This window comes from Erinaceus europaeus, chromosome 19, assembly GCF_950295315.1.
Source record: "Erinaceus europaeus chromosome 19, mEriEur2.1, whole genome shotgun sequence".
NCBI lineage: Eukaryota > Metazoa > Chordata > Mammalia > Eulipotyphla > Erinaceidae > Erinaceus > Erinaceus europaeus.
In genome coordinates, this window is record NC_080180.1 from 20,515,506 (window position 1) to 20,535,510 (window position 20,005).

Sequence of the window (20,005 nt, forward strand, 5' to 3'; positions counted from 1 at the left end):
AAATAGGCACAGGTGAAGAACAGGGAATCAGAGCTAATTTAACTAATGTTCAGGGAGTCTCTCTACTGGGTTGAATGACCCCAGGAAAGTCACATTTTCAGGAATATAGGGTGACAGTATAGTATAGCAGATAAGGTCACAGGATTTGGAGTCAAGTGACATGGGTTCAAATCTGAGATCTGTGACCTTGAGTCAGTTACTTAACCTCTCTAAGGCTTATGAAATAGAACATGAGGATATTAAAAATATCTGCTTAAAGGGGGAAAATGTCCCTATGGGTTATGGAGTTATTAAGTTAGATAATGCATGTAAAGTGCCTAGCATCAGACTCAGTAGAAGCATGTAATATGCTAGTACAGTAGTTTGCCCACGTCCATGGAGAGTGTGCCCCAAGGTACCTACCAGATGATGCAAACCACAGAGGGAGCTGAACACTTTTCATCTATGTGCACTCACTTATATGTTTGATTTGTAAGTTAGACACAGAAGTGGATGGGATTTTGCATTGGCTAGAATTCTGCACTTACAAGCCAAGTTCAATCCCTGGCTTCACAAGTCCCAGACTGATGCTCTGGTTCTATTCCTCTCTCCTATCTATGACACTAATAAATAAAACCCATCTTTAAGATTAAGTAAATAAATTAGACACAGTAAGTGATAAGCAACAATAACTACTAATAAACTAGAGAGCAGGAGGCTGGAAGGTAGCACAGGAGGTTAAGCGCACATGGTGCAAAATGCAAGGGCTGGTGTAAGGGTCCCGGTTTGAGCCCCCAGGTCCCCACCTGCGGGGGGGGTCACTTCATAAGCAGTGAAGCAGGTCTGCAGGTGTCTATCTTTTGCTCTTCTCTCTCTCTCCCCCTCCTTTCTCGATTTCTCTCTGTCCTATCCAACAATAACAGCTATAACAACAATAACTGCAACAAGGGCAACAAAATGGGAAAAATGGCCTCCTGGGGCAGTGGATTTGTAGTGCAGACACTAAGCCCCAGCAATAACCCTGGAAGAAAAAAAAAAAAAAAACTAGAAAGAATACATTGGTTTATAACTTGTAAGCTTTAGAGCTATAGTATGTGGGCTTCTACTTACTCTTTTGCCCCATACTCATAAATGTTTGGATCATAAGTGAAGGAGATAAAAATTCTTCCAAGTTCAAGTGCCCACCCCCATCTGAAGGGAGGAGACATCAGTAGTGGTAAAGCAGTGTTCTAGGTCTCTCTCTCTCTCTCCCTAACTACTCCTTTAATTTTTTTTTCTCCATCTCTATCCAATAAACAAAATTTTAAAAAGAGGGAGTTGGGGATTCGGGTGGTAGTGCATTGGGTTAAGCACAGGTGGCACAAAGCTCAAGGACCAGCATAAGGATCCCGGTTCGAGCCCCCGGGTCCCCACCTGCAGGGAAGTCACTTCACAAGCGGTGAAGCAGGTCTGCAGGTGACTATCTTTCTTTCCCCCTCTGTCTTCTCCTCCTCTCTCCATTTCTCTCTGTCCTATCCAACAATGATGACATGAATAACAATAACAATAATAATAATAATAATAATAACTACAACAATAAAAACAAGGGCAACAAAAGGGAATAAATAAATAAATATTTTTTATTTTTTTTTATTTTTTTTTTTCAAAATTTTTTTTTAATATTTATTTTATTTATTGATTCCCTTTTGTTGCCCTTGTTGTTTTATTGTTGTAGTTATTATTGTTGTTGTCGTTGTTGGATAGGACAGAGAGAAATGGAGAGAGGGAGGGGAAGACAGAGAGGAGGAGAGAAAGATAGACACCTGCAGACCTGCTTCACCGCCTGTGAAGTGACTCCCCTGCAGGTGGGGAGCCGGGGTTCGAACCGGGATCCTTATGCCGGTCCTTGTGCTTTGCGCCACCTGCGCTTAGCCCGCTGCACTACAGCCCGACTCCCAATAAATATTTTTTAAAAAAGAGGGAGTCGGGCAGTGGCGCAGCGGGTTAAGCACACGTGGCGCAAAGTACAAGGACTTCTCCATTTCTCTCTGTCCTATCCAAAAATGACATCAATAACCACAACAATGTTAAACAACAAGGGCAACAAATGGGGGGGGAAAGAACCTAGTAAAGTAGAAGAGGTATAACCATGTACTGTAAATACAGAGATGCAAATATGGTTTCTTCCTCTCAAATTTTCTTATCGCACACAACATTCTAAATCTCAGTTGACTGCTATTGACTGAAACTGCAAATGAGGGGAGACCACTATATTCAAGTTACCAATTGAACACAACTGTGGTTGGGGGTGTTGATCCCAATACACACCAGATCTGGAATGCTGGCTACACAGCAGATTCTTGCTCCCCGACTTCCTCATTTTTTTTTTTTATTTTTTAGAATTTATTTACTTATTCATGAAAAAGGAGCAAGAGAAAGAACCAGACATTATTCTGGTACATGTGCTGCCGGGGACTGAATACATGACCTCAGCTTGAGAGTCCAATGCTTTATCCACTACGTCACTTCCTGGACCACCTGGAGTTCCTCTTTCTAAGTTCCATGATGTCCATCATCCTCTCTCTCACTCCAACCTATTAAATTAAGCTTAATTACCGCACCAATGTGTCCTGGAGCCCCGCTTCCCCAGAGCCCTGCCCCACTAGGCAAAGAGAGACAGGCTGGGAGTATGGATCGACCTGCCAACGCCCATGTTCAGCGGGGAAGCAATTACAGAAGCCAGACCTTCCACCTTCTGCACCCCATAATGACCCTGGGTCCATACTCCCAGAGGGATAAAGAATAGGAAAGCTGTAGCGCAGCGGGCTAAGCGCAGGTGGCGCAAAGCACAAGGACCGGCATAAGGATCCCGGTTCGAACCCCGGCTCCCCACCTGCAGGGGAGTCGCCTCACAGGCGGTGAAGCAGGTCTGCAGGTGTCTGTCTTTCTCTCCTCCTCTCTGTCTTCCCCTCCTCTCTCCATTTCTCTCTGTCCTATCCAACAACAACAACAACAATAATAACTACAACAATAAAACAACAAGGGCAACAAAAGGGAATAAATAAAATAAATATTTAAAAAAGAAGAAAAAAAAAAAAAGAATAGGAAAGCTATCAGGGGAGGGGATGGGATACAGAGTTCTGGTGGTGGGAATTGTGTGGAGTTGTACCCCTCTTATCCTATGGTTTTTGTCAGTGTTTCCTTTTTATAAATAAAAATTTAAAAATTAAGCTTCATTAGACTCATATTACAAAAAGGACTTCTTGTACACATCCAAAGCAGGTGATGAATTTGAACTGTTCTGAAGGTGTAACAGTGGTTAGAATGATATACTGACAACCATGTCGTCCTGAGTTTGATCCCTGGCATTGCATATGCCATAGTGACGCTCTGGTTCTCCATCATTAATAAATAAATGCTTATAATAAAAAAGACACATCTCACTTTCAGTTTTCTGTTATTTAGCACACTGTCCCATCAGATACAAAATTAAAAGTCAATCTCAAAATTGCAGAATGGAGAAGCGTTGACTGAGGTTTGCTGACCGTAAAGTAAAATGAGTCTCTATCCTTCTGTATCATTCTCTGAGCTACACATCCTAAAATCTGGTTGATATTAGGAGAGCGGTCAGGAGGAGGCGCTGTTGCTCTTGTGCCTCCAGTAAAGGGGGCACTGGAGATGACCAGGGTTTTCCATTTCACAAACTTGTGTTGAACAAGCGGTACATTCCAGCGCTATGAAGAACAAAGACTTTCTGAAAGGGCTTACTAACCTTTATGAGTTAGGGAGCATTAATTCACAGTTGGCAAAATACTAAATATATATATATATACATATATATATATATACATACATATATATATATATGTATATATATATATATGTGTGTGTGTGTGTGTGTGTGTATTTCTGATGTTTGGTGAACTCTACTGAACCTCACATAACACTGGGTTTACTTCAGGCCACTGACCCTTCTCTAACCAGGTAATTTGACTTCCTGCCACCCACGCAGCCCAGACACGCCACCTCAAGGACCTGGGCGGGGCTCGCCTTGCCGATGCCCCGCCCCACACCCTAGAGCTCTCATTGGCCGGCTCTCATTGGCTGGCTGAAGAAGAGACGAACCAATCCCCGTAGAGTTTAACGCCCTCCTCTCAGGATGACTTCCGCCGCTGGGGTCAGGCTCCGCCCAGCTGGCCCGGCTTCTCTTTGGGCGCCCGAGTCAAGATGGAGGAGTACGCGCGAGAGCCCTGGTGAGTTTCAGCAACTCTCCTTGCCTGCCTCCTGCTCCTGTGTCCACCGCCCGTGTTGTCCTCTGTCCAGTCTTCCGAGGTGCAATCCGGCCTGGACTCGGTGACCATAGGCCGCGCGGGCTCGAGAGGCCAGTAGACTCCTTAGCCCTGTCCGCCGCCCGCTGAGTCCGCCCAGCTCCTCGGTGACCTTGCGGGGAGAGATTCGGCGTCCAGGCTTGGGCTTGGCGGGGCATCGAGGCCCGCCCCCAACCCAGGGCCCGGTCGACCTTGTGCTAGGACAGTAATAATTCCCCACGCCCGCCGAGGTGACCTTGGACGCGTCCGTTCACTTCCCTCTGCCCAGGGTCTTGTCGTTGAGAAGGAAAGAGGCCTCAGAGGCAGGTGCCATTTTTGAGGCTTTACTTGTGATTTACAGGGTGAGGTATTCCAAATGATCGGAGCATAGGCTTTGTCCAAAGGGTCTGCATAAGCTCCTGTAGGTAGTTGCTTCGTTTTCTTGCTTAGATTTCTCTCTTTGAGGATGAGAAGGGGTCGCACGTTATTTGGAAAGTAGAGATAATAGCACGTGTTCCCTGAAAAGCCTCAGCTCATTCATTCACTCACCGTGTGCTAAGTGAAGACTGCCCACCACTTACGTTCAAAAGAAAAAAAATTTTTTTTTTTTTTAATATTACCGTCAGCCACACGTTTTCCCGAGTTTAGGTTTCGGGGATTATAAATGAAAAGTCAATTTCCTTTTGTTGCCTTTGTTTTATTGTTGTTGGGTAGGACAGAGAGAGATGAGGAAGACAGGGGTAGACAAAGATAGACACCTGCAGACCTGCTTCACTGCTTGCGAAGCGACCCCTGCAGATGGGGAGCCGGGGGCTCAAACCCGGATCCTTAGCCGGCCCTTGCGTTTTGCACCACCTGTGCTTAACCCGCTGCGCTACCGTCCCGCTTGCTGCCTTTTTATGCTTCTGTGCCTTGCCTGTGTCAGTGCTTCCCAGCCCTGTAAGCTTCCCTTCTGCAAAGGTAGTCGTACACAGATAGGCAGGGCTCAGCACATTGTAGACTGATGTTGTCATTGCTGGTTGATAAGTTTATTTATAATGACATGTTGGCAGATGGGTAAATTATTTGACTTCGTTGAGTAAAAATGCTCCAGTTGGGGAGAGTGCTCAGCAGTAGGGCACAGAATGTGAGCACCTGAGGCACCAGGTGTGGGTCCCTGCACTGTGTGCTCTAGTCTCTTACACACACACACACACACACACACACACACACACACTGTTGCTGCCATGAAAATAAATAGTTGGGCGGAGGGTAGATAGCATAATGGTTATGCAAAGAAGCTCATACCTGAGGTTTCAAAGTCCCAGGTTCAATCCCCCACACCACCATAAGCCAGTGCTGAACAGTGCTCTGGTAAAACACACACACACACACACACACACACACACACACACACACACACACTTTTAAAAATATATTAATTTCAGATAGAGACAGAGAAATTGAGATGGGGAGAGAAAGATCTGTAGCACTGCTTCAGTGCTTGTAAAGTTTTCTCCCTGCAAGTGGGAACCAGGGGCCTGAACCCGGGTACATGCACACAAATGGGTGCACTCACCAGGTGTGCTACCACCCAGCCCCATAAATAATTCCTTTAAAAAAATCCTTGTGCCAGGCAGAGGGACACCTGGTTAAGCGCCCACATTACAATGTGCAAGTACCCAGGTTCAAGCCCCTGATCCCCACCTGCAGGGGGAAAGCTTCGCAAGTGGTGAAGCAGGGCTGCAGGTATCTCTCTGTCTCTCTCCCTCTCTGTTTCCCCATCCCCTCTCAAATTCTCTCTATCTCTACCCAATAAGAAATATTTATTTTTTTTTAAAAAAAGAAAGAAAGAAAATAATTCTCCCACCAATGAAGCAGACCGTGCGCTTCATAGGACTGGTGTGCAATGCCTGCAGTGTGGCCTGTTGTTTGTCTAGGTGTCCTGAGGGACCTTGGAGCCTTCACAGGGGACATTGATGCCAGACCTTCTGTCCCCAGTATTAGACTCCAGGCAGGTATGCAGGGTGTCTTTGGAAAGCTCCAGGATCCACATTGGCCGGTCATCGTGACTATTGCCTCTAGCTGCAGAGTAAGGAGCAAGTGATTGAGACCCTAGGACAGGGGCAGTTTCAAGTTCCCTGGCCTCTACAAGACCCACATTTCTAAGAAGTGGAATTTTACCAAGTTTAATGCAGGTGAATTTGAATGTATAGTCCTTTGTCCTGTTGGTGCCAGAGAGATGGCTGGCCTTTCCTTTTTCTTAGAAAAACTTCAGAGCTGGAAGTCGGGCTGTAGCGCAGTGGGTTAAGCGCATGTGGCACAAAGTTCAAGGACCAGCATAAGGATCCCGGTTCGAACCCCGGTTCCCCACCTGCAGGGGAGTCGCTTCACAGGCGGTGAAGCAGGTCTGCAGGTGTCTGTCTTTCTCTCCCCCTCTCTGTCTTCCCCTCCTCTCTCCATTTCTCTCTGTCTTATCCAACAACGACAACAATAATAACTACAACAATAAAACAACAAGGGCAACAAAAGGGAATAAATAAATAAAATTAAATTAAAAAGAAAAAAAGAAAAACTTCAGAGCTGTATCCACAACTGAATTCTTGTACCTGTCTTCAAAAAAAAAAAAAAGAGAGAGAGAGAGAAAGAAAGAAAAGGTTATAAGAATAATGAGTTTAGGGAGTCGGGCTGTAGCGCAGCGGGTTAAGCGCAGGTGGCGCAAAGCACAAGGACCAGCATAAGGATCCCCGTTCGAACCCCGGCTCCCCACCTGCAGGGGAGTCGCTTCACAGGCAGTGAAGCAGGTCTGCAGGTGTCTATCTTTCTCTCCTCCTCTCTGTCTTCCCCTCCTCTCTCCATTTCTCTCTGTCCTATCCAACAATGACAACAACAATAATAACTACAACAATAAAACAACAAGGGCAACAAAAGGGAATAAATAAAATAAATATTTTAAAAAAAGTCTTTAAAAAATAAAAGAATAATGAGTTTCACTAAGCAGAACTTGGATTGGAGTTGGTGTATTGCACCAAAGTAAAAGATGCTGGAGTGGTGGGTAGAGGGGAGAGTTCAGGTTCTGGAACATGATGGTAGATTACCTAGTGGGGCTTGTATTGTTATTTGGAAAACTGAGAAGTGTGCATGTACAAACTATTGTATTTACTGTTAACTATAAAATATTAATCTCCCAATAAAGGGGGGGGGATGAGTTTCTGGGTTGGGGAGAGAGTATAGTGGTTATTGCAAAAGACTCCCATGCCTGAGGCATGTGCCAGAGTGATGTCTGGTTCTTTCTCTCCTATCTTTCTCATTAATAAGTAAAATCTAAAAAACACAAAAATCTAACCTGATTGTTGGATATTTGCATATCCCAGTGTGTTAAATGAATTTAACACGAACTGGTTCTCAATGCCCACTTGGACTCAAACCCAAAAAGAATTTCAGACCTTTCCAAATTTGCTTCCTCTGCCTCTTCATTTTTCATTCTTTTGGCTTTAAATTTTCCTGCAGCTGGAGAACTTCCATTGTAGATGGATCAACATTGTTTTTGTTTTGTTTGGTTGTGGCATATTTTAAAAATATATTTATTAACCTGAGGGAGAGAAGGGGACACAGAAAAAGAGAACCAGAGTATAACTTTGGCATTTGCAATGCTGGCATTGAACTCAGTACCTCATGAGTTTTAAGTACAAAGCTTTAGCCACAGTGCCACCTCCTGGGCCGCTATTGAAACTTGATTATTGGTTGATAAGACTATGATTTCATCTCGCTTCAAATTGTGTGTTCTTACACCATTTCTTACCACCAAGAGGTCATTCTTTCTCTCCCTCAGTCCCCGGAACTCTCTCCTCCTGCTCTCCCTTTCCTCTCCCCACCCCTCCTTTGGTAACCTCAAGGTTTGTTTCAGTTGATTTTGTTGCTTTGCTCTGTGCTTTTGTCTCTGTGCATGCCTGTGTGAGATCATCCAGTTCCTTGACCTCCTGGTTTATTTTTTTAACATGGCCACCTCCAGCTTGATCCATATTGTAGCAGAAGGCAAGCTCTACTCTTTTTTTTAAAATAAATTTTTTATTTATTAATGAGAAACATTGGAGGAGAGAGAAAGAGCCAGACATCACTCTGGTGCATGTGCTGCCGGGAATTGAACTCAGGACCTCATGCTTGAGAGTCCTGAGCTTTATCCACTGCTCCACCTCCCAGACCACTCCTCCTTTCTTACAACTAAGTATTAATAGTAGCCCATTGTGTAAATATCTGCTACATCTTTTTTACATATATTTACTACATCTTGTCTATTCTATGCAAAGAGCACTGCCACCAACATAGGCCGGGTGTGTCTCTTTATAGACCACTGGATTTTGACATTGTTGATTATAATGTAATTGCTCACATGCTTGTTTGCTTTTGCACAGTGCTCACTTACAAATATGCTGTTTAATGAATTCATAAGTGCTGGGAGCTATAGGGAGTGAGCCAATGCCATTCCTTCTACTGTAGATGATTGGGGGGGGGGGGTGTGGGTATGTCCTGGATCTCTTCTTGTTTTTATTTTAGGGGCCACATGTTTATTGGTTACAGAAGGCCCCACATTGGAATCTCTTGTACCAGGATGTTAGTGAAGGTTTTGTGGTTGTAAATGAGAAATAATAGTCATCTTTATTCCCCGATCTGTTTTAGCCCCTGGCGGATTGTGGATGACTGCGGTGGGGCCTTTACCATGGGTACGATAGGCGGTGGCATCTTTCAAGCAATCAAAGGTTTTCGGAATTCCCCAGTGGTAAGTGATTAACTGGTTTTTATCTTCTCATTATTTGGAGCCCAATGTCCCTGGTGTCTCCAATCCCCCCCCCCCCCAGTGGGATGGAAAGGTATTGAACTTCTAATGTATTTTTGGTTGTTTGCTTATAGGGAGTAAACCACAGACTATGGGGGAGTTTGACAGCTATCAAAACCAGGGCTCCACAGTTGGGAGGTAAGCAGAATTTTTCCATTTGTACTCAAAAATATCTTTTTCCCATTTGAAGACAAAGTTCTGGCTCTCCCTCCCTCTCTTTAATGTGGCACTAGGGAGTAAACCAAGAGCCTCTTCAACTATTTTCTTTTTGTATTCTGTGTACTTAGAAAGGAGAGAGGTGGTATGGGGGATTGAACCTGGGATTTAGGAACCTCAGGCATGAGAGTCTGTTTGCATAACCATTATGCTGTCTCCCCCGCGTTGGACCTGTATTGTTATATGGAAAACTGAGAAATGTTATGTATGTACAAACTATTGTATTTACTGTTGAATGTAAAACATTAATTCTCCAATAAAGAAATTTAAAAAAGAAAGGAGGGGGGGAGTTGGGTGATAGCGCAGCAGGTTAAGCATAGGTGGTGCAAAGCGCAAGGACCAGAGTAAGGATCCCAGTTCGAGGGGGCCCCCTGCCCCCCCCCCCCCGGCTCCCCACCTGCAGGGGAGTCGCTTCACAGGTGGTGAAGCAGGTCTGTCTATCTTTCTCTCCCCCTCTCTGTCTTCGCCTCCTCTCTCCATTTCTCTCTGTCCTATCCAACGACGACGACATCAGAAACAACAATAGTAACTAGAACAGTAAAAAAACAAGGGCAACAAAAGGGAATAAATAAATAATTTTTTTTAAAAAAAAGAGAAAAGGGAGAGCCGCCAAAGCAGTGCTGTACCATCCATCATACCCCCGTGACGTTGTCAATCGTTCTCCTGTGTGTTGTTGAGGATCTGACTTCGGGCCGCACTCACTTTTATTATTTTTTATTTTTTGATATTTTTGTTATTAATAGTTTGTCATAAGATTGTAAGAATACAATGTATAGTTACACATCAACCCACCACCAAAGTTCCTTCTCCCCACCTCCCAAAGATAACCACCAGAGTTTTCACAAGTCAGTTTGCTTGCATCTGTTTGGGGATTTTTTTTTTTTTTGCATATTAATGTAAATCAGATCTCTAGATTCCTCATATGAGTGAAACCATCTGATAGTTTGCACTTAACTTTCAAGCATTTGCCCTTCATTCTTCCCTCACCCTCCCTTCTTAGAGGAAAGAGAGTGAAAGAGACCTCAGCACCAAAGCTTCCTTCAGTGCTGTTAAAGGCCAGGCTCCAACATAAATCACAGACATGGCAAAGCCATACACTACCCAAGATAGCTATTTCACTGGCTCTCAATTAGTGGCTTTACCTTTCTACCAATTTGTCATGAATTATTATCTTTTTAAGTATTTTTTATTTCTTTTTGAGAGAGATGCAGAGAGAGAAAGACACAGAGAAACACCAAACCACTGCTCAGCTCTGGTTTATGGTGGTGCGGGGGATTGAACCTGGGACTTTGGAGCCTCAGGCATGACAGTCTCTTTGCATAACCACTGCTATCTACCCCCGCCCCTCTGTAAGGTTGTTTACTTGTAGTTTTATTCTTATTATTTTGCACTTTTATCTAGGAGAAAGACTACAATGCTCAGGTTTGGTGGTCCTGGAGGTGGCGCAGGCGATGAAGCACTGGACTCTCAGACATGAGGTCCCGAGTTCAGTCCCTGGCAGCACATGTACCAGAGTAATGTCTGGTTCTGTCTTTCCTCCTATCTTTCTCATTAATAAGTTTTTTTTAAAAAAAAGGTCAGGTTTGTGGGTCAGGAGTGATACCTCCTAAGGTCACTTAGAGCTGAAGACAATGTGATTTGCAGAGTCAGGGTTTCCTGAGAGAAACCGACCAAAGCTGGTTTGACTTGTCTCCAAATTTAGCTTTTGGATATTATGCAGAAGTTAGTGCAGAATTTGAAAAGGTACATGTCCTCTACACTTTGCCAGCTTGCTTATTCAGAAGCTGGGAAAAGAAAAAAAAAAGATTGTATAGGTCAGAGACTATTTTCACTTATGGGGCTGGGTATTGGCATATATTACCATGTACAAGGACCCGCGTTCAAGCCCCTGACCCCCTCCTGCAGGGAGAAGACTTCATGAGTGGTGAAGTAGTGCTGCAGGTGCCTTTCTATCTCCCTTTCCCTTTTGATTTGTCTCTGTTTGATAAAAAAATAAAAGAATATTATAGGGTCACAGGCCATGGAGGATGGGCCCAGTGGTAGAGCTTAAGCGGGGTAAATAGCATAATGGTTATACAAAGAGACTCTTGTGCCTGAGGCTCCAAAGTCCCAGGTTCAATCCCCTGCACCACTATAAACTAGAGCTGAGTGGGGCTCTGGTTAAAAAAAAAAAAAAAAAGATGGGAGTCAGCAGTAGCGCAGTGGGTTAAGTGCAGGTGGCGCAAGGACCAGTGTAAGGATCCCGGTTTGAGCCCCCGGCTCCCCACCTGCAGGAGAGTCACTTCACAGGTGGTGAAGCAGGTCTGCAGGTGTCTGTCTCCCCCCCCCCTGTTTTCTCTTCATTTCTGTCGGTCCTATCCAACAACAAAGACGACATCAATAACTATAACAATGAAAAACAACAAGCGCAACAAAGGGGAAAATTAAAAAAAAAAAGATAAAAAAAAAACAACTTTAGGGGTTGGGTGGTAGCACAGCAGGTTAAAGTGCACATGGTACAAAGCGCAAGGACCTGCATAAGGATCCTGGTTCAAGCCCCCAGCTCCCCACCTGCAGGGGAGTCGCTTCACAAGCGGTGAAGCAGGTCTGCAGGTGTCTTTCTCTCCCCCTGTCTGTCTTCCCCTCCTCTCTCCATTTCTCTCTGTCCTATCCAACGACAACAACAGCAATAACAACCACAACAAGGGCAACAAATTGGGGGAAATAGCTAACCCTGGAGGCAAAAAAATAAAATAAAAATAAACTTTAACAAGGGAGTGTTGGGCTGGGTGTTGGCGCACCTGGTTGAGTGCACATGTTACGATGGCACAAGGATCCGGGTTCAAGCCCTTAGTCCCCACCTGCAAGGGGAGAGCTTTGCGAGTGGTTAAGCAGGGCTGCAGGTGTCTATCCAATAAGTAAATAAATAAATAAAGATAATAAAATTTTTTTTAAGTGAGTGTTACTTAGACATTTTAAATGTAAGAAAATTTAATTTGTGTTTTCTTTCATTTTTCAATCATAGGAAGCTTTGCAGTTTGGGGGGGCTTGTTTTCCATGATTGACTGCAGTATGGTTCAAGTCAGAGGGAAAGAAGACCCCTGGAACTCCATCACAAGTGGTGCCTTAACCGGAGCCATCCTGGCAGCAAGAAGTAAGCAGTCTTTCATAGAAGTTAGCAGACCTTATCTGCCCTAATTTAGTGACAGCTGCAGTAGAACACCAAGCATAGCTTAATCTGGTAGAGTGTGAGTGTATGTGGAGACTTGAGGGGTTCAGGTGATGGAGTAAATGTATTTGGAATAATTTGCAAAGTGAAAGATCATGAAGCTCTCACCTGTCATTCCAGTGGATGAGGACAGTTCAAGTCCCAATTCTTCCATTGCCCAGGAATGTGATGGGGCAGTTCACCAAACTTGTACCATTGTTTCCTCATCAGTACTCTGAAATTAATGCCTGCCATCTGAATCTTTGTGACAGAACAGCCCCAAATTCCTTTGAATAATTTGAAAAATTTCATGAAGGGCCATCTAGTAAATTATTTCAGGCTTTGTCCCAACTGTGAATTCTGCCATCACAGCACGCATACATCAGTGAATGGGCAAGATTGTGTCTTCATTAAAACTCAACAGTGAGGCCGGGGTAGACAGCATAATGGTTATGCAAAGATGTTGTTTAAATTTCGGGGGCGCCAGCTGGCCGGGCTAGTGTCGCGGCGGTAGACAGAGACAGAGACTCGGGGACACACGGCTGGGCTGAGAAGCTGCAGTTTAATCTTTATTCACGAGTGGGCAAATCACACCATGTGCTTCCCCATCATTCTCCCTCCGCGGCTGCTGCTGGGACTCTGCACGTCCTTAGCGTACGGGGCGGGGAGAAAGCGGGGCGCGAAACTAGCAAGGGCCAAACCATTTCTCTCAGAGGTAGCGGGAAGGGGGCCAAACCAACACGAAGAATACCAGCACAAAGAAACTCTCATATCTGAGGCTCTGAAGTCCCAGGTTCAATCCCCCATACTTGCATAAGCCAGATCTGATCAGTGCTCTGATTAAAAAATAAAATAAGAACTGGCGTAAGGATCCCAGTTCAAGCCCCCAGCTCCCCACCTGCAGGGGAGTTGCTTCACAGGCGTCGAAGCAGGTCTGCAGTTGTCTTTCTCTCCCCTTCTCTGTCTTCCCCATCTCTCTCCATTTCTCTGTCCTATCCAACAATAACTACTACAACAACAAAAAACAAGGGCAATAAAAGAAAATAAAAATTAAAATCTTTTATAAAGGGAGTCGGACGGTAGCACAGTGGATTAAGTGCAAGTGGTGCAAAGCGCAAGGACCAGCATAAGGATCCTGGTTCAAGCCCCCAGCTCCCCACCTGCAGGGGAGTCGCTTCACAAGCAGTGAAGCAGGTCTGCAGGTGTCTATCTTTCTCTCCCCCTCTCTGTCTTCCCTTCCTCTCTCCATTTCTCTCTGTTCTATCCAACAATGATGACAACAACAACAGCAATAATAACTACAACAACAAAAAAACAAGGGCAACAAAAGGGAAAATAAATAAATATAAAAAATATATTAAGTGGTCTGGGAGGTGGCACAGTGATAAAGCTTTAGACTCTCAAGCACGAGGGCCCTCGGGCCCAAGTTCGATCCCCGGCAGCACGTGTGCCAGCGTGATGTCTGCTTCTTTCTCTCTCCTATCTTTCTCATAAATAAAATCTTCTAAAAAATAATAATATATATATATTAAAAGAAAAAAGAAGCAGGAGGGACCACTCAAACATACATTAGGAAGACATACCATGTGAAACTATACTTTAAATTAAAAAAAAAACTTTTATAAATAAAATAAAAGCAAAAAATAAATAAGAAAAATTAGAAAGCAAGACCCAACAGTGAGCTGAATTTGACTTGGTTTGGACCAGTAGTAGGATTTGGGAAAGGGGATAACATACAGTCATAAACACAACTTTCCTTTCCTTTTTAAAAAAAAATTATTCATTTACTGGGTAGAGACAAAGATAAACTGAAATGGAAGGGAGAGATAGGGGGAGAGAGACACCTGCAGCACTGCTTCACCACTAGGGGGGGAGAGAGACACCTGCAGCCACTAGGGGGGGAGAGAGACACCTGCAGCACTGCTTCACCACTAGGGGGGGAGAGAGACACCTGCAGCCACTAGGGGGGGAGAGAGACACCTGCAGCACTGCTTCACCACTAGGGGGGGAGAAAGACACCTGCAGCACTGCTTCACCACTAGGGGGGGAGAGAGACACCTGCAGCCACTAGGGGGGGAGAGAGACACCTGCAGCACTGCTTCACCACTAGGGGGGGGAGAAAGACACCTGCAGCACTGCTTCACCACTTCACCTCCCGATGGGGACCAGGGGCTTGAGCATGGTAACATGTGCACCACCACTCGAACCCTCTCTTTTCTCAATCCAGTAATCACTCCCTGCCTAGTTGCTAATAGCAGTCTCTGTTGTTGGTCTGTTTAGATGGACCAGTGGCCATGGTCGGGTCGGCTGCAATGGGCGGCATTCTCCTCGCTTTAATTGAAGGAGCTGGTATCTTATTGACAAGATTTGCCTCAACACAATTCCCCAATGGTGAGTCTTCCGTCTGCTTAAAGGAGGTCATTTGTCCTTTATATATTAATATGTTGTCATTCAAGATTATGATAATGAACTGGGAGATGGCACTGTGGATAAAGTGCCACTCAGCCCAGGGTTTGATCCCCAGCACCACACAAGCCAGTGATGCTTTGGCTTTGTCTCCCCCTGTCCTCCCTCATCAATAATAGATATAGTTTTTATTAAAGATTATGATAACCAGGTTCTGGTTTTATTTGAGAAAGTGGATATGGGTGGAATCTTGCTTATAGCTGCAATTTAACCAGACATTTTTGGTTAAATTGCTATTGGTGGAAGTGACCATTTGTAAGGGTCACTTTAGGGAATATCTCTGAGAAGTTGGTAATCTAATTTGTTACTAGTTGCCGTGTTGTTTGTCTGCAAGTCCTGCATTCCGTGAACCAGCTCCCTCCCTCCTTGCCCATCTTGTGCAGTGAGCACACCATCATCGTGGAACTCTGCTCAGTGGGAACTTATGCAGTTTCTCATAACTGGTCTGAGATGAAAATATGCCTGGGTGTTAGGAGGAAGCAGAGAGATAAGAGGATTATAGATTAAAAAACCTTGCCCAGGTCTTTGCTGAGGCAAAGACTAGTGAGACACATTGGAAACCATTTTTGGAACTTGAAAAAGATTCAGCGCAGAATCAGGACTAGATCATAGCTCTCGATTGATTTGATTTCCCTGTGGCACCTAGAGAGAGTTAAGTGTCCTCTTGGCACAGTTTCCTTGTGCCTGCTCACTAAATGCCGGCAGGATGACCTGGATGACCTCATGGACCTTCTCAGCTTGTGTTTCTGCTTCTCGGTCCTTGCTCTGAGTTAATACTCTTGAGTGAAGACCACTTTCTCATCTTGCATCCTAGTTTGTTTTATACCACTTTTTAAAAAAATATTTATTTTCCCTTCTGTTGCCCTTGTTGTTCTATTGTTGTAGTTATTATTGTAGTTGTTGTTGGATAGGACAGAGAGAAATGGTGAGAGGAGGGGAAGACAGGGGGAAAGAGAGACACCTGCAGACCTGCTTCACCGCCTGTGAAGTGACTCCCCTGCAGGTGGGGAGCCGGGGGCTCAAACCTGGATCCTTATGGGTCCTTGTGCTTTGCATCATGTGAGCTTAACCTGCTGTGCTACTGCCTGACTCCCCCTTTTCTTTTTTACCAGAGTGCTGCTCAGCTCTGGCTTATGGTGGTGCAGGGGATTGAACCTGGTACTTCAGGCATGAGAGTCTCTTTGCATCATCATTATGCTATCTACCCCTGCCCTGTTTTTACCACTTTTGCATGAAAGACTTCACTTAAAACATCAGAAAAGGCTGTTGTTCCCCCCATTTCCCTTGGTGGAGCTTCACTGCTCTGGACTGATTTATTTATTTATTTATTTGTTTATTTTCAAATAGACGGGCTGGGTGGTGGCCCACCCGGCTAAACGCAGATAGTACCATGCACAAGGACTCATGCAGGAACCAGGGTTTAAGCCCCCCACTCCCCACCTGAAGTGGGGGCACTTCTCAGCAGTGAAGCAGATCTCTCCCTTTTATCTCCCCCCTCCTGTCTCAGTTTTTCTCTATTCTATTGAATGCAACAGAAAAAAATTTTTTTAAAAAAGGACTGCCAGGGGCAGTGTATTCATAGTCCTGGCACTGACCCCAGCCATAACCCCGGTTATGTCTTCCCCTGTGTGCTGGGGACTGGGCTCCAACCTGCGTAGCTCGCATGGCAAAGCAGCACTGTCCCAGGGGAACTCTCTTGCTGGCTTTTTTTTTTTTTAATATATATATATTTTTAATATTTATTTATCCCCTTTTGTTGTCCTTGTTTTTTTTTATTGTTGTAGTTATTATTGATGTCATCGTTGTTGGATAGGACAGAGAGAAATGGAGAGAGGAAGGGAAGACAGAGAGGCGGACAGAAAGACAGACACCTGCAGACCTGCTTCACTGCCTGTGAAGCGACTCCCCTGCAGGTGGGGAGCCGGGGGCTTGAACCGGGATCCTTACGCCGGTCCTTGTGCTTTGCGCCACATGTGCTTAATCCACTGTGCTACCGCCTGACTCCCTCTTGCTGGCTTTTACTTTAGAAATTGATACAGGGAGCCAGGCGGTGGTGCAGCAGGTTAAGCGCACAATGGCAGAAAGTGCACAGACCGTCTTCAGGATCCCGGTTTGAGTGCCTGGTTCCCCACCTGCAGGCTTGCTTCATAGGCAGTGAAGCAGGTCTGTAGGTGTCTGTCTTCCCCTCTTCTCTCCATTTTTCTCTGTCCTATCCAACAATGACAGCAGTAACAACAACAATGATAAACAGCAAAGGCAACCAAAATGAAAAAGTTAAAAAATAATAATAATAAAAGAAATTGATATAATAAAATCTTAGGTTACATTGTCTTTTAGAAGTTAACTTTTTTCAGGGCAGGTGGTGGCACACCATGTTAAGTGCAGACATTACCATGTTTAAGTGCTGGGGAATTGTGCAGATGCAGTCTTTGCCCTCAGGCCCCCCTCCCGGTTTTTTTCACGTGGTGCGGGTAGTGGGGGATGGCCATTTTTGGCTAACTCCACGTGGCCCGAACCACTGCACTTGGACCCAACCCTGAGGGTCCCGTGCACGAATAAAAGATTGTGTTCCCTCTGTGCTTGGATTCTCTCTCCTCCGCGTCCTGCAGCAAGCCCGCTACCCGCACCACCCTTCCATCCCCCAGGTAAAATCCAGGGGTGGGGGGGCGGAAGTAGGAGGGCTTTTCATAGGGCAACAGCCAGGAGTGACGTGTCAGGACAGGATTGGTTGGGACACGCACTTGAAAATATCGTGGGAAGTGGCAAAGCCTGAGGGCAAAGACTGCATCTGCATAATTCCCCAGCATGTAAGGATTTGGGTTCAAGTCCCTGGTACCCACCTGTAGGGGGTAAGCTTCATAAGTAGTGGGGCGGTTTTGGAGGTAGTTCGTCCATTGTACTTCCTCCCTCCATTCCTTCTTCCTCTCCCTTTCTTTCTTCTTCTTCTTTTTTTTAACCAGAGCACTGTTCAGCTCTGGCTTATGGTGGTGCGGGGGATTGAACCTGGGACTTACTCGTTTCAATTATATTCAGATGGTTTTAGAGATTTTCTTTCTTTGTTGCAGGTCCTCAGTTCGCTGAAGACCCCTCCCAGTTGCCTTCAACTCAGTTGCCACCATCACCTTTTGGAGACTATCGACAATATCAATAGGATTTCTTTCCCAGGATTTCTTAAACAGAATGTGCTATAGTTGAAGAAGGGATTGCAGATCAAGTTAGTCTTGTTTTTACAACCATAGGAGTGACAACTATGGCCAAATGGGCTATGAAGAGACATTTAGCACTTTTTTTCTATTTAAAGAAACTCGAGGGGAGGGGCTGTTAAAAGATAATACATTTATTTATTCACACTTGAACTGCATTTGTGATCCAAATAAATGTCTGATATCTGTAAAAGAGAATGTGATAAGTGCTTAGAAGATGACGGGACCAAAGGGCAAGCAGCAGTGAAATATAATCACCATTTCCTTGGGGACTTCTGTGCCTGGTTTTGTGTGTCCTGTTAATCAGTAAAATAAAAAAATACTCCTGGAACTTGCCTTTGCTTTTCAGATAACTTGTAGAGTTCTGCTTTTTATCCGCAACTACTTCAAATGATGCAAAGTCCCGCTGAGAGTGGTATGCTTCATGGTTGGGTCCTTATCTCACTTGAGCTAAATGATGTGTCAATGTGAATTATTCAGCGGTGATTCTCTTGTGAATTGAAGGGTGTGACGATGCACTTAACCTTTATTTTGAAAGTAAAATATGGTTTGTCTTAATTTGGGGGTGACAGATAACAAAATTCTTTTTTTCCCTTTTGTTGTCCTTGTTCATAGTCATCATCGTTGTTGGATAGGACAGAGAGAAATGGAGAGGGATGGGGAAGATGGGGAGAGAAAGACAGACACCTGTAGACCTGCTTCACCACTTGTGAAATGAACACCCTGCAGGTGGGGAGCCAGGGGCTCGAACTGGGATCCTGATGCCGGTTTGTGCGTTTTCTGCCAGGTGGGCTTAACCGGCTGCACCACCACGCGGCTCCCCAGATAACAGAATTCTTTACCTTTGAGGCTATTGTGTGTGTGTGTGTTGACTCCTGGTCATTTGGAATCCACCAGAAGCAACTAGCTTCCAGTACATCCTTTCTTGTGGAGGTGTAATAGCACTGGGAAAGTTATAGGGGCTTTGTGTGCTTTCAAATAATACATATCTTGGGAGTCGGGCGGTAGCGCAGCCAGTTAAGCACACGTGGTGCCAAGTGCAAGGACCGGCATAAGGATCCCAGTTCAAGCCCCCTGGCTCCCCACCTGCAGGGGAGACACTTCACAAGAAGTGAAGCAGGTCTGCAGGTGTCTTTCTTTCCCCCCTCTGTCCTCACTTCCTCTCTCCATTTCTCTCTGTCCTATCCAACAACAAGGACATCAATAATAACTACAACAATAAAACAACAAGGGCAACAAAAGGGAATAAATAAATATTTAATAGTATATATCTTGTTTTTTAAATTTTTTTATTCCCTTTTGTTGACCTTGTTTTATTGTTGTAGTAGTTATTGTTGTCGTCATTGTTGGATAGGACAGAGAGAAATAGAGGAGTGGAAGACGGGAGAGAAACAGACACCTGCAGACCTGCTTCACTGCCTGTGAAGCGACTCCCTTGCAGGTGGGGAGCAGGGCCCTCAAACCGGGATCCTTATGCCGGGCCTTGCGCTTGGCGTCATGTGCGCTTAACCCGCTGCACTACTGCCCGACTCCCATATATCTTGTTTTTGATGTGTTCCAGGTCCCTTGAAGTTTATCTGTGGGGCCTAGTTTTAGTGTACAAGTTAACCATGCACAAGGACCCAGGTTCAAGCCCCTCATCCTCACCTGCAGAGGGAGATAAATCTTCACCAGTGGCGAAGCAGTACTGCGGGTGTCTTTAAAGTAACATTTTGTGATCTGACTGGGAAGTAGATAGGCAGTTTTAAAATAGGCCAGCTTACTTACTAATAAAAGATAAAACCAGAGCATCATTCTAGTACATGTTATGCTGGGAATCGAACTTGGGAACCCATGCCTGAGAGCCATTGTGCAT

The 20,005-nt window shown here is 44.9% G+C and overlaps 1 protein-coding gene across 1 annotated transcript; it reads left to right on the plus strand.

Moving 5' to 3' along the window:
• The first annotated feature begins 4,118 nt into the window (after nt 1–4,118).
• On the plus strand, nt 4,119–18,503 carry TIMM17A (translocase of inner mitochondrial membrane 17A). The gene is made up of 6 exons (XM_060178536.1): nt 4,119–4,211; nt 8,922–9,021; nt 9,153–9,216; nt 12,299–12,427; nt 14,762–14,872; nt 18,013–18,503. The coding sequence occupies exons 1-6, from the start codon at nt 4,186–4,188 to the stop codon at nt 18,096–18,098; spliced, it is 516 nt and encodes a 171-aa protein (XP_060034519.1). The 5' UTR covers nt 4,119–4,185; the 3' UTR covers nt 18,099–18,503.
• Nucleotides 18,504–20,005: the final 1,502 nt, after the last annotated feature.

Coding starts and splice junctions, on each gene's coding strand:
- TIMM17A (XM_060178536.1), top strand. CDS start 4,186: ATGGAGGAGTACGCGCGAGAGCCCTG. Junction 9,217..12,298: donor CAGGGCTCCACAGTTGGGAG/GTAAGCAGAATT, acceptor TTTCAATCATAG/GAAGCTTTGCAGTTTGGGGG. Junction 12,428..14,761: donor AGCCATCCTGGCAGCAAGAA/GTAAGCAGTCTT, acceptor TGGTCTGTTTAG/ATGGACCAGTGGCCATGGTC.